At 48.7% G+C, this 14,311-nt stretch overlaps 1 protein-coding gene across 1 annotated transcript in view; it reads right to left on the bottom strand.

The window, feature by feature from the left end:
• The window catches only part of RBM19 (RNA binding motif protein 19), a 141,106-nt gene extending 127,168 nt beyond the window's left edge, over window positions 1–13,938 (bottom strand). The window contains exons 1-8 of the mRNA XM_012469014.2: window positions 13,794–13,938; window positions 10,049–10,231; window positions 7,909–8,028; window positions 7,715–7,753; window positions 6,891–7,083; window positions 5,605–5,873; window positions 3,854–3,934; window positions 1,161–1,239 (exon numbers count right to left, since the gene is read on the bottom strand). Of these exons, the coding sequence (XP_012324437.2) occupies window positions 1,161–1,239; window positions 3,854–3,934; window positions 5,605–5,873; window positions 6,891–7,083; window positions 7,715–7,753; window positions 7,909–8,028; window positions 10,049–10,231; window positions 13,794–13,829 (1,000 nt within the window). The 5' untranslated portion in view covers window positions 13,830–13,938. The remainder of the gene's footprint in view (window positions 1–1,160; window positions 1,240–3,853; window positions 3,935–5,604; window positions 5,874–6,890; window positions 7,084–7,714; window positions 7,754–7,908; window positions 8,029–10,048; window positions 10,232–13,793) is intronic.
• Window positions 13,939–14,311: the final 373 nt, after the last annotated feature.

Below are 14,311 nucleotides of genomic sequence, written 5' to 3'. Positions count from 1 at the left end.
TTTTCTCTCGGCTCTGACAACTCAGATATGCTTCTTGTTCCCTCTGGTCCCTGAAGTGTCATAAAAGCAAGGGTAATACCACCACCGCCACCAGCAGCATGAATATTAATAGCAGCTTTCATTGAAGTGCGCAACAGGGGCTTAGCACTGCTCTAAATGCTGTACACGTGGCCATTCATGCAACTTGGCAAGACAGATTTACGTAACTGCAGAGAAAAAGAAACTGAGGCTAAGTCCCTTGTCCAAGGTCATAGGGCTCCTACCTGAGATACCTGGACAGGGCCCTTTACCCTGACCTCACCCTGCCCTGTAATCAGTCTGCAAGGAGAGAGATGGTCGGCTGAATGGATCGGCCAGGTAAGTGAAGCTTTTGTGGTAAGAGAGAGTTGGGGAAGAAATGCAGAAACAGGACAGTGATGAGACCACCCCTCAAGCACACCTGCTTCCCCAGATCTCAGCCGAGGTAGCTCTCAACTGCTCTGCCCAGGCCAGTGTCTTCTTGCCAAAGGCAGAGTACACAGCCAACGGCTTCCGGCCTCCCCGCAGCCAGGGGGCCTCAGTGTGCTTCTCTGAGAAGCAGCACATCTGCTGCTGCATCTCCTGCAGTCTCGGAGCTCGCCAGCAAGCAGGAGTAGGCATGGGTAGGTGCCCACCTTCCCGAGCTTGTGCCCACTTTGCCAAGCTCAGACACTTTGCCTACTGGCCACGCTGCTCACCTCGGGGAAGTCAAAACCCAGGGCTCTGAAGCCAAGGGAGGTGCCTGGTTGCCTGGAGTGCAAACCTGCAGGGAGGGTGGCACAGGGCACCACCACACATACTCAGCAGATCAGAGCCCTGCCCACCAGCAGAGCTGCCTGTGGACTTTGCCCAGCAAACCCCAGGACCTGCTGGCCTTTGTTTCAGTGCAGTAAGTGAGCCCACTGGGATAGGTGAAGGCTAAGATGAGGAGGGGAAAGATGAGAAACACGGGTGAAACCTCCGCCCCTATACACCAGGCTGCGGCAAGAGATGCAGCCTTGACCTGACCACATCCACGGAACTGAGGACCACAAATAGGAAGGGAAACAGGTGCCCTTCAAACTTCTCCCTTATTCAAGTACCCCAACCTTCCAGCTTCACTGTCTGCCCCCTTTACCGCCTGGAAACATCCCAGTTCGTACCTGTTTTATTCCCATGAGCGTTTCTCACAATTCGAACGGCCACTGGTTTCAGGGGTGCCAGGAATTCCATAACATTTTTCTGTAACAAGAAGAAAAGGTTTTTTCCTTTTACCAACCAAATAATAAAAGTACAACCCAATGAAAAGACATGGGGCAAATTTCTGAATCAAGATCACAAAGTGTTTCATTCTTTAGTTTTTCTCTTTCCTTAGACATGTCTCTTCTCCATCATTAAAACTACCTTGGAAAAAAATTTGAAAAAAAACTGAAGAAATGAAAGTAATATAAATATAAAATAGCAATGTCTCTATCAGCAGCAAAATAGCAATGTCACTATCAGCATTTTAAGACACGGTTTCCCCTCTAGATAATTTTATATACTTGGGATTACATCTGGCCTTTTTCACTTCTCATGAAGCTTGGGTATTTGGTTTTTGTGTATTAGTTTTGCAAGTAGCCACCTAGTGGTTTTTGTCTTATTAATTAAAATGTGATTTTCTGAATGGTTGATACTGAAAAAATTCTGACAAAATTACAAGACAACTCAGTGAGTTTAATAAAACCTAAAAGCTTGCTACTTTGAAGTTTGATAAGTTATATTTCAGAAATTTATAAACATATAGAGTAACAGAACAGATAAAGACTTCAAGAGAAAAAAGAGCAAAAGACATGATTGGGCACTTTTTTTGGGGGGGTAGGGGGAAAGAAGTCTTGCTCTGTCGCTCAGGCTGGAGTGCAGTGGCACGATCTCAGCTCACTGCAACCTCCGCCTCCCGGGTTCAAGCAATTCTCCTGCCTCAGCCTCCTGAGTAGCTGAGACTACAGGCATGTGCCACCATGCCCCGCTACTTTTTCTGTATTTTTAGTAGAGATAGGGTTTCGCCATGTTAGCCAGGATGGTCTCAATCTCCTGACCTTGCGATCTGCCCGTCTTGGCCTCCCAAAGTGCTGAGATGACAGGCGCGAGCCACCTAAAAGACAAGATATGCTGGCCAGGCGTGGTGGCTCATGCCTGTAATCCCAGCACTATGGGAAGCCGAGGCGGGTAGATCGCCTGAGGTCAGGAGTTCGAGAGTAGCCTGGCCAACATAAGAGCGAAACTCTGTCTCAAAAGAAAAAAAAAAGATATATGTGATCTACAAATGTGAGAGGATGATCCGTCTTACAAGTAATTTAAAATATAAACTAACATGAGATGCCAACTTGACCTATCACATTGATAAAACATTAATAAGACCCAGGGTTCAGGGAAATGGGCACTTGTAGACTCTGCTAGAGGGAGTATAAATTAGTGATGCTCCCAGAGGACACTGATGTTCTGTGCTAATGCCTTAGAATTATACATGCATGTGCCCACACAGAATATCTACTGGAGCAAAGATCAGCAAACTATGGCCCACAGGTCAGATACCACCATGGTCTGCTTTTGTATGGCTTGCAAGCTAAAAATGGTTTTTATTTAAAAGGTTATTTATGAAAACACAAAACAAAACAAAAAAAACCCAACGAATGTGTGACAGAGATTATATGGCTTATAAAGCCTAAAATATTTACCATCTGGCCTTTACAGACGAAGTCTGCTCACCCCTAATTGCAAGGAACTGCATTATTATAACAGCAAAAAACTGGATGTAACTCCCATGTCCAAATTTAGGGGAGTGAGTAGGCCTAGGGAAGTTTACCCTGAGTAAGGAAGAGCATGAGCATAAAAAATGCTGCTGTAGCAGAGTATATTCAACATTCAAAGAGGTCTACGACATATCATGATGAGGGGGAAAAGAGTTTCCAAAGAGCTACCAGTAAAGAACTGCTTCTTAGACATACAAAGACAAAAACGTCTAAGAAGACGCTGCAGTGAGCTATGAGGGCACTACTGTACTACAGCCTGGGCAACAGAGCGAGACCCCGTCTCACAAAAAAATTGAAAACAAAAACCAAAGAAAAACAAAACAAAAACCGTCTAAGAAGATACACCTAAAATGTATCAGCGGATGTCGCTGGGTGGCATACAGGTGCACTGGCCAGGGCAGCCCGTTTGCCTGGGATGGGTGGTGACTGTATGTGTAGTCCTTAGACCTGCGGTAATTCCACCCACAGCCTGGCACCCCACTGGGGTGGCACCCCTCTCACTCTCAATTCAGTGTAGATGATAATTTAGTAGTCATCCTACTTTTGGGCAGTTTTTTAAATATTCTTTTCATTTAGCTACATGGTTTTGAATTTTCTATATAGAACTTCTATTACTTTCATGAGGAGCAAAAATTAAAACTGTGTTCACCGCTGTTATAGACCCAGAGACAGCAAACTATATAGTCCACAGACCAAATCTGGCTCACTGCCTGTTTTCGTAAATAAAGTTTTATTTATTTGTACCTACTTTCTGAGACTGCTTCCTTGCTATAAGAACAGGGCGAGTGGTCACAAGAGAGACTGTGTTGATCACAAAACCTTAAATATTTACTGGCTGACCCCCCTACCCTTTTCTTTAACAGAGTGTGTGCCCACCCTGGCGCGCGTGAAACCAGAACTCTGTCTTGGTGTAGCCATTTCTGTTTCCTGACCCTGACAATGCCAGAGATCTTATTTCTCAGCCTTGTTGGCCCCTAATTCCTCCTAGCTCATGTTCTCAATGACTCTGACACCCCCATGCACCAAAGGCTCCTGGCCTCCCCACCCTCGTTCTCAGCACATACCTCTGTGACGTTGAACGGGGCTCCCCGCAGCTTCACGGTGTGGCAGGTGGTGGGTTCCTTCTGGTTTGCTGGTTTTTCTGTCTGAGTGATCAGAAAAACAAACAGAAGTGGCCACAATGACCCTTCATACAGCTGCACATATTGAATATAACTCCCATGTCCAAAGTTAGGGGACTGAGTAGGCCTACGGAAGTGAATAATTTAGTAGTCGTCCTACTTTTGGGCAATTCAATATTATTTAATATTCACTGGGACATTTCAGTGCCAGAGAAGGTACCTGCTGCCAGGGGGAGCTGGAGGCTGGGAACAACCAATGCCTACTGTGGATAGAGTCTGGCCAGAGGTGTGGCCTATGTGATGCCAAGTCTCCGTGTGCCCCTGAGATGAGCGCTGGAACCACAGCCTGGCAAGCTATGGGCACTCAGACAGGGGCCCTGGGGCCACAAGGGGGCTAGGAATGGGAAGGAGCCCTGAAGAACAGGGATGTCAGTGTCACTATTTAGGGCTATCAGTGCCAGACGCTGAGCTAAGTACTTTACAGATGCCACTGACCTACTAAATCTTTACAACAATCCCATGAAGACTATGGGTTCAGGATCTTTTTTTCCCACAATTCCAGAATCCAAACAGCTCTGAAAAACCTACGTTTCTGGTAACTTTCATGGCAACAAAACCTGCCCTGACTTGAATGCACTTCCTAGCAAAGCCTGCCCTGAGTGGATGTGAGCCCATTTATAGCTTATGCTGATCCATGCAGCGCAAGCGGTCTTTTCTGGCTGCACTGCAGAAATGTGACTGCGCTTGATGATGGGGTGCTGCCTTTCATCCTCCGTATTTAGTAAGAAGGTAGGTAGAGGGGGGTGAGCCTGCTGGGGGTATTGCATTCCAAAGGGTTTGCTTCCTGAAATCTGAAGATTCCAGAATTCCAGCATATACTTAGGCACAGGGTCAGAAACTGGAGGCGGGGAGCAGTGCCACCGTGAGCGTCTTTTTATAGACAAAACTTAGAGGCTGAAGGAAGTAAAGTATCTCAGCCAAGGTCCAACAGCTACTAAATTTTGTAACTAGGATTTGAGCTCATAATTCTGACTTCTCCACACTCTACCACCTCTCTGAAATATACATTTTTTGGGGGGGCGGGGAAAGGACAGGGTGCATAACTAGAAGAGACAGAAAATAAAAGGAGGGAGGAAGAAGAAAAGGAAAAGAGGAAAGAAAAGAGGAGGATAAAGCCTGCTTTCACCTCATTTGAAAACTCAGGGCTGGGGCCAGGTGCAGTAGCTTACACCTGTAATTCCCACAATCGAGGAGGCTGGGGCAGGTGGATCACTTGAAGCCAGGAGCTCGAGATCAGTCTGGCCAACATGGCAAAATCCCACCTCGACTAAAAATACAGAAAAATTAGCTGGGCATGGTGGCACATGACTATAATCCCAGTTACTCAGGAGGCTGAGGCAGACAATCACTTGAACCTGGGAGGCAAAGGTTGCAGTGAGCTGAGATCGCACCACGCACTCCAGCATGGAGCATGGGTGACAGAGCGAGACTCTGTGACAAAAACAAACAAACAGAAAAGAAATGAAGAAAGGACACATGGGAAGCAAACAGCAGGGCCGAGATCAGAAGGCGCCTTCGGACTGCAGAGCTGCGTCTTTCCTCCACATTCCACTCTCCTAACAGAGGAGCTGCGGGGACCACGGGCAAGCAGAGAGCGGACCTCCTCCCTCAGCACCCGCGGGATACACACGCACCTCGGCTCTGGCCTCTGGTGGCCTCTTTTTCCCAGCTGGCATTCCTTGCTCTTGGCCTACGCCCTTGCCGTCTCTTTCCTGCAGGGCTGGGGTGGTGGAGGAACCCTCTTCCTCGACCTCGCTCCCTTCATCACAGTGCACGGCTTCATCTTCACTTTCCTCTTCCTCTGAGGAAGAGGATGACCCGGCCTTCACCATCTTGGACTTCAGGTAGTCCATGTCCGACAGCTCCTTCTGCACAGCTGCCTTCCATTCGAGGTTTGCCTCTTCTGGAAAAACAGGGAGGCTAGGATCAGTGATAGCTATGAGTAAACCAGAGTTTGGAGGCAGCAAATGGCAGATGGTCCTCCTAGTGGGAGGCCTGAGGCACCACACCCACCCTGTCCCTGGCCCCTGTGGCCAGCATCCCCCATACGTGCTCTGATTAGCAATGCCAAATGGGGTGAAGCTACCGCAGCTTTGATATTCTCTGTGCCACACATTGTGAAACCCAAGCTCCTCATCAGGGCTGGCTGTGCGGGCTTCTTCCACTGTCGCCTCCTGCTCCAGACAACCCCACCCACCTCGAGCCCCTCAAGCCCACATACTTCCCTTTCCTCTGTGTCTTCGCGGTGCTGTTCCCTTGCCTGGAAGCCCTTTTCTCTCCCCTCCCCTACTGTGTCCCACTAAGTCTCCTGAGTTCCTCAGATGTGAACTTAGCGCAGCAGAAACGTTACCAGGTGTAACTGCACTAAATGCGCATCCTCTCACCTTTACACCCAAAACAACTCCCAACCTTCCACCTGTATCCTCCTGTGTTGCAATTGCTTCCTTGCCCACCAGGCCTCCCCCTACACCATAAACCCCTTCGGAGGATAAAGGCTCAGTCCCTCACCTTCCCTGCTGACTCTCCTGTGCCCCTTTCCCGCATTGTCTCTGTAGCACTCATCATCCTATCATACGCCCAACAGTGGACTTATTTTTTATTGTTTCTCTCCCCAGCTGTAATCGCAGCTCCATGGGGGCAGGGACTCTTCCGTCTTTTGCTTATCAACATAATCCCAATGCCTGAAGCATGGCTGGCAGATAGCAGGTGCTCAAGAAGTATTTCCTGAGTGACTGACTGACTGAATACATAGCTAGGATCAGTGAAGGCAGATGCACCTGCAGAGGGATCATCACCCCACTGGAGAGCTCGAGGGCTCACCTGACTCCTAGCATCTGGCACAGAGGGGCCCCTGGTGCCCGCTAGCCCAGTGGCAAGCACAGGCCCGTGCACATGGAGCACACCATCCACAGGCCCTCACCTTCCAGGTCCTCCCCGGCTCCCTCCTCCTCACTCTCCTGCCCGGAATCGGAGTCGAAGTTCAGGTAGTCGCTGGCAGGCTTGCTCTTCCCTCTCGAGGGCTCAGCATCCAGGCCATCGTTCGCCCAAGTGGCTGCCTGCACCCGCTTCTGATGAACTGACAGAAACTCCTGGAATTCTGTATCCTCCTTCAGCTGGTGGCACCAGAACCCAGGCAGCAGGGACACAGGAAAAAGGGAGAAGAGGCAGAGAAGGCTCAGGTGGGGCTTGACTTTTCTGACTCTTAAAGAGGGCAAGAAGATTCCTCACTTCCCCCATTCTCTAGAGGACCCTGAGGTTCAGCACCGTCAGTTCTGAGGAAGGCAGAGCTGACTCCTCACCAGACAAAACTAAGAGGCCATGGAGACAAGGCCAGGGGAGAGATCAGAGGCACAGCTCTCTGCCCGCCAGGGCTGGCCTCCACCCTCTCTAGCGTCTACCCCCTCCAACCTCTTCCCTCTCCCAGCCTCCACCTACTCTAGCCTCTTCCCTCTCCCAGCCTCCACCTCCTCTAGCCTCTTCCCTCTCCAGCCTCTACCCTTCCAGCCTCTTCCCTTTCCCAGTCTCTATCCTCTCCATCCTCTTCCCTTTCCCAGTCTCTACCCTCTGCAGCCTTCTCCCTCTCCCAGACTCCATCCTCTCTAGCCTTTACCCTCTCCAGCCTCCACCATCTCCCAGCCCCTACCCTCTCCAGCCTCTACCCTCTCCAGCCTCTTCCCTTTCCCAGCCCCACCGTCTTCCACCTGCTGCCCTCCCTCCTTCCTGGGCAAGAGGACAGACTCTTACCTTCTCCAATTGACCCGCCACCTTTTTCTTTTTCTCGTCCTGAAAACAGAAGGCATAAAGGGTGAGGGTCACACAGATGAAGGGAGCTAGGAAACAGAACTGCATTGCCCGTGGAAGGCCCATCTTTGGGAACCAAAAGGGAGTGACTACCCTGCTGGAACTGGGGACAGAGGCTAGAGTGATCCTTTACATACTTTCTTAATTTCTGGAGTAGCAGAGTCTTTTGGAGGCTGCTTGGGCTGGCTTGGCTTCTTGGCATGTTTGCTCCAGGCTCTGGGTTTTGTCGGGTCCCCGAACGACTTGCAGAACTCCACCTGTGTGGGAAAGAGTGATTTTAGCACCTGCCACGGCACCCAGGTTGGGTGCTGTCCTTCAGCACCTGGGAGCTTGGGCATTTGAGACAACTGGCACTTCCTAGCTGAGTTTGCTGAAGTAGATTACACCTCACCCCTCAGCCTGGGCTTTCTTCTCCTCCAAGTATAGAACGTAACACTCTACCGGTCTATCACTATGAGTCTGTAATACCGTAAAGATAATAACTGCCACTTACTGAGGAATTCCACATGCCAGGTGCTGTCTAAAGTGCTGTGCAAGTACTGACACACTGAGGCCTCTCACATCAGTGACAGCTAGGACTTTCTACAATTCAGATCAACAATTTGAAGCACCAGGAAGTCAACTGCCCTGGGTTACCCAGGTAGTAAGTGACAGAGTGAAGACTGGAACTCGGGGAGTCTCTGGGCTCTGCAACCTGAGTTCCTAACCATCCACTCTACAGGGAGGCATGAAGATGGCATGAGATAATTTGGGCCAAGCACTCAACCAGGGTCTGGGCAGGGCAATGTGCGGCAGCAGCTACCAGGGTTACCCCACACTGCCCTGGGATAATTATAATAAGGTGAGCTCATCGGGCTCCAGAGAACAATTCGAGAGTGATAGGGACAATGGGGTGACCAGTGGAGGCATGGAAGAGGACTGGAGACCCGGCCTAAGCCGATGATAACCGTTCCAGCCCGAAAACCTCCAATACGTTTCTGTGAAAGGGCTTTGAGAGCGCTGGTTATTGGGGCATCCACCACCACAAGCCACGCCCAGCCACAGTTAACCACTGCCCCCAGGGGAAGGAGCTGCCAGCTGGTTGCAATCTCATTTGTTTTTAAGACACACAATCTCATTGCATTATGCAGGCTGGACTGCAGCGGCATGATCATAGCTGACTGCAGCCTCAAACTCTTGGGCTCAAGTGATCCTCTTGTCTCAGCCTTCTGAAGAGCTAGGATTCTAGGCACAAGTCATCATGACCAGCTAATTTTTTTATTTTTGTAAAGACATGGTCTCACTCTGTTGCACAGGTTGGTCTTGAATTCCTGGCCTCAAGTGATCCTCCCACCTCAGCCTCCCAAAGTGCTGGTGTCACAGGCATGAAGAACCCACCTGGCCAGTTACAATCTCTTGTGCACGCTTTCAAAATAGGTTTGTTATTTCTATAAGAATGACATGTGCTCGTGGTACAAAATTTGAATATTATACAAAAGTACTATCAAAGTTAAAAAAAACTTTACTCCAATGCCTATTATAAAAAGGAATGATTTGGTACAAATCCTATCTTATGGCCTTTTATGCATTTATCATACATGTATGGATGAATACGATTGTGTCTACATGGGATCACACCAGACATACATGGATTTATCTATCATGTTTTTTCCTTCTCAATAAAGCATTAGAGATGTTTTTACAAAGTCACTAAATACACCTGAGTGACCTGAGTGGAGCCCCCTCCTCCAGGAAGCTTTCCTGACTCCTCCCTGGCCAGGCTAGAGAGCTTTGTTCTCCCACGGTCCCTGGGGCTAACGCTATCATAGCATAGATGACACTCAGCCAAAGCGGCATGCTGACCTGTCAGCCCCCTGCCTGCCCAGAGGTAGCTGGCTCCAGGAGGACAGGGGCTGAGGCATCACCTTTTTCTCTAAATTCCCTGCAGCATTAAGTGCTTGCTAAATGCAGGAGTGAACGGATGAGGTAGAGCTGTGGCTCTCAAGGTGTGGGCCGCAGACCAGCAGCATGGGCATCATCTGAGAACCTGTTGGATGTGTGAATTCTTAGGTTCTGCCTCCACGCACTGAATCAGATTCTCTGGGGACGGCCCCAGGAAACTGTTATAACAAGCTCTCCGGTGGTTCTCTTGCACACGAAAGTGTGTGAATTAGTGAGGAAGAAGACCAAAGACATCACGAAGTGAAGGGGGACAGTCTTTGAACTCGAGTGTTGAGTGAAAGATCAAGCAACGTCCCATTTCACAGGCAGGTAAGGGTGAGACTCCCGCCCACTCACTGTGATCCGGGATGTGTCAATAAAGCTCTTGTTAAAGTGCTTCAGTGCCTTTTGGGCCTCTTCCTCTGTCTTGAAGCCAATAAAGCCAAACTTGCGGAACTTGCCATCTTTGGTGAACTTCAGGCTGCAGTCCGTCAGTGTGCCGAAGGCAGCGAACAGCTGCCTGAAACGCTCCTCTTTCATCTAGGACAGAGAGGAATGAGAGATGAACTGGAAAGTCCCCAGAGCAAGGGGACAAAATGGGCTGGAAACCTGAGGCCACGAGATTCTCTAAGGGTGGCCTTAGATGAAGAGCGGCAGAGTGTGCTTTTCTAGTTAGAAATAGGTTCCATCTCTGACCCTAGCATGGGCTGTGTGGCCTTGAGAAAGTCCCTTAAACACTCACTGATGTGGAAATCAAAACTCATATGGCTGCAAATGACATCTTCCTACTCTATGAGGCTCCTATAAGACCAATTATAGAAGCAGTATTATGTCTTCTACACAGTAGATACCTAATAGATACCTGTTGGAATAGGTGAATGAATGAATAGACATGGTAAGCTATATAAACCTTTGCTAAAGAAGCCCCCCAAAAGGTGCCCACATCTGAATCCCTTGGAACCTGTGGACATGTTACCTTACATGGCAAAAGAGACTTGGCAGATGTGACTGATGTGGAGACAGAGAGATGATCTGGGTTATACAGCCAGGTCTAATGTTTAACCTAAAGGGTCCTTATGAGAGGGAGGCAGGAAGGTCAGAGAAGAGGGAGGCAGGAAGGTCAGAGGAGATGGAAACACAGAGAGATTGGAAGATGCTGTGCTATTGGCTCCAAAAATGGAGTACACAGCTATCAGCCAAAGGAAGGCAGGTGTCTCTAGAAGGTGAAAAAAGGCAAAGGGACAGATACTCCCACAGAGCCTCCAGAAGGACTGCAGACCTCCCAAAGGCTTGATTTTAGGATTTCTGACCTGCAAAACTGTAAGGTAATACATTTGGATTGTTTAAGCCACCAAGTTTGTGCTAATTTGCTATAGCTGCACTAAAAAACTAACATGCTAATATTACTATAATTAGGTCAAGAAGCCCCATACTGTGGAAAACAGGCTCCTGGCTCCTTGCCATCTTCACTGCAGCCAGGCTACCCACACACCTCAGTTTTCTAAGCAGATACTGGGTGATTTGTGTGTGTAGTCGTGGAGTTGCCCCACAAACAGCCAAAACAAGTTTGAAAATGAAAGAAGCTAGAGGCCTTGGCAGGCCAGCCAGAAGACATTTTCTGAGGTAGCTTCTTACTAACTGATCTCATCAAAACTCTGCAAGTTAGGAATTTTTATCCACATTTTATAGAGAAGAAAATGAAACTCATAAGGGATGAATGATCTGCCCAGGGCCTACAGAATCCAGGTTTGTGACTCAATGTAGAAATATAAAAGACAGTGAATTTAAATCCTCAGTGCCTGGGAGAGACCTGACTCAAGTCTGAATCCATCATTCCTTTGCCAAAAACCTTTTGGTGACTTTCTAGGACCCGAGTCTCAAGGACAAGCACCTAAAGGAAAACATGCGACTCTTCAAGATCTGCCCCTCACCAACCTCTTCAGCACCACATCTTGGCAAAGTCCTCACAGCCTTCTTACCTCGGAGGTTTTGGTTGTCCCCTGTGGGTGACATTTCCCAAAACAGGCCCTGGCCAACTCCTCATTCTCCATTCAACCATCTCCTACTCCAAGAGGCCTTTCCTAGATGCCTTAGATGAGCAAGGTAAGCAACCTCGCTGTGCTCCCGCAGCACCCAGTTCAAACCCTGCACCATGCGCCATAATGATCTGGTGCCTGTCTTTTCCACTAGCCTTCAAGTCCCATCAAAAATAAGGACCAAGATTTATCCACCTCTATCTACAGTGCTGGCAATATGACAAGTACTCACTACTAAATATTTGTTGAAAAAATAATTAAGACCAGTGCAGGCAATCATGCTAAGAGAGAGTCAGGTGTAGCAGTGAGGCATGCAAATTCTAGAAAAAGACTGCTCAATTCAATACCTGCTCTATAAATTGCACCAGTGTGACCTCAGGCAAATCCCTGTACCTCACTGTATTTTGGTTTACCTTTAAAATGGGTGTAAAAATAAAACTTACCTCACAGGGATATGAAGATTGAATGAGTTGCTTTACCTAAAGCACCTGACACATAGTGAACTCTCAAAGCGTCAGCTGCAACTGCCCTTGTTTTGTAATTCTTTCATTCATGAGATAAGACAAACAGTGATAAGAGAGGCAACTACACCATGAAGCACAACAAAGCTGAATTTGGGAGGGAAAGGAAGTGCAGCCATGCTAAAAATCCTCAGCCCAGAAATCAAGGCATCAAGACACACTGCCTAACCCGATGGACGGAGCAGTAATAGGTATTTTTAAGTATACTACTCAGAGATAATGACAGGAGAATTAAAAACAAGAACATTACAGACACTGGAGGGAGGAACAGATGATCTAAATTCCTCATTTTTCATAGTCAAGGCCTAGCAAATAGTCACTGGGGCAGGCAGGTGAAAAGGAGGAGAGCACACTCCTTGAAGATACAGAGATACATGTCGGGGAGTCCTAAAAACAAATCAATGAAGATGGTTTCTCCTGGATAGAGAGGAAGGTAGGACAGAGCAGACGTTGCTACTCATGTTACACACTACTATAGTGTTTGAATTTTGAAAACTGTGTGTCACAAGTCTTTCCCACCTGGCAAAGAAGAAAAGAAAAAAAAGGAAAGGAAAAAACCCCACAACATTAAAACTGAAATAGGGGCCGGGGCGGTGGCTCACACCTGTAATCCCAGCACTTTGGGAAGCCAAGGCAGGCTGATCACCTGAGATCAGGAGTTTCAGACCAGCCTGGCCAACATGTGAAACCACATGTCTCTAATAAAAATACAAAAATTAGTCGGGCGTGGTGGTGCGTGCCTGTAGTCCCAGCTACTCAGGAGGTTGAGACAGGAGAATTGCTTGAACCTGGGAGGTGGAGGTTGCAATGAGCCGGGATTGCCGAGACCGCTACTGCACTCCAGCCTGGGCGACAGAGTAAGACTATGTCTTAAAAAGAAAAAGAAAAAGAAAAAGAAAAAAAAAAAACCTTCGCGCGCGCGCGAAAAAAAGATGATCCATTCGAGTCCACTGAATCTAATCATCTAATATCACGTGCATTCACCTATTTTGCCTACCACGCGCCGGGTTCTGTGCTTGGCTCTAGGGAAACAAAAAAGTACAGCTGGGTCACCACTCCCCACTTACTGGATAAATGCTGTAAAGCCCCTTTACCCACTCAGTATTCCCACCTGCCCTAAGGATGGAAGTGGGAATTGGAAAGAAGGTACGCAGATTAATACTCCTCATGTCTTCCCCAACAGTCTCCTGACTAGAAGAGGAATATAAATACAATGTCGGACCATGTCCCGAGTCAACAACTAAAAAACAGTGATCGAATGAAGGAGGTTGTGGGAGCAGGGCATTCGCCACAAGGTGGGAGTTGTCACCTCCCTGGGAAGAGTTGGGTTAGGAGTCAGGTACCAAACAACCGGCTTTGAAACCGTAAGCAGTCACTATTCCTCTTTCTCAGGGATCAAATGCGGATAATCCTGCCCACTTTGAGTTCAGAACTCGCCCGGAGTCCTGCCCCAAAATTCTTCGATTCTCTCCAGGCATCTCTTCCCTCCCACACAGTTCCCAGATGGTCTCATTTCAGAGTCCCAAGTCCTGCCTCTGCACTCACCCCATTTGGGAGGTTCTTCACAATCAGTCGCGACATGGCGCAGGGTCCCCACTGTTTTAATTCCAACACGACTGGACAGTGCTTCCACCAACAACCTTCACGCTACCGCCCTGGGCGCCGCCATCATTGCCGAGCCGGAACACAGTCATGTGGCTGAGACCTCGGCCAGCCCCCATCCGGAAGTAGGCGTGGTTAAGCCAGAGCTACTAAGGGAAGTCACACGCCACAAGGGGCGGGCCTGGCGCTTGCATTCTGCGCAGTCGCAGGGTCTAGGACGGATCCTGGAGACGCCCGTGCAGCGGCGAAGGCGGCAGGGGGCGTGGGTTCCCAATATCCGCGTGGGATGGTGCCGAGTCCGCTTGGTGTTGAGGGTCACGCAAACGGGGCAATCGCGTTCTCGCCTTTTTCCTATTTTATTTTCATTATGGAGCCCTAGGACTGCCTTGAGAAAGCTGGCAAGATTAGGGACCCTTGCCTCCCTCGTAGAAATGGGGCAAGTGGGCCTGGCGCGGTGGCTC

Source organism: Aotus nancymaae, unplaced genomic scaffold (genome assembly GCF_030222135.1).
Source record: "Aotus nancymaae isolate 86718 unplaced genomic scaffold, 86718_ANA_hifiasm-v0.15.2.pri h1tg000021l, whole genome shotgun sequence".
NCBI lineage: Eukaryota > Metazoa > Chordata > Mammalia > Primates > Aotidae > Aotus > Aotus nancymaae.
This window is presented reverse-complemented; position numbering and strand designations above follow the sequence as displayed.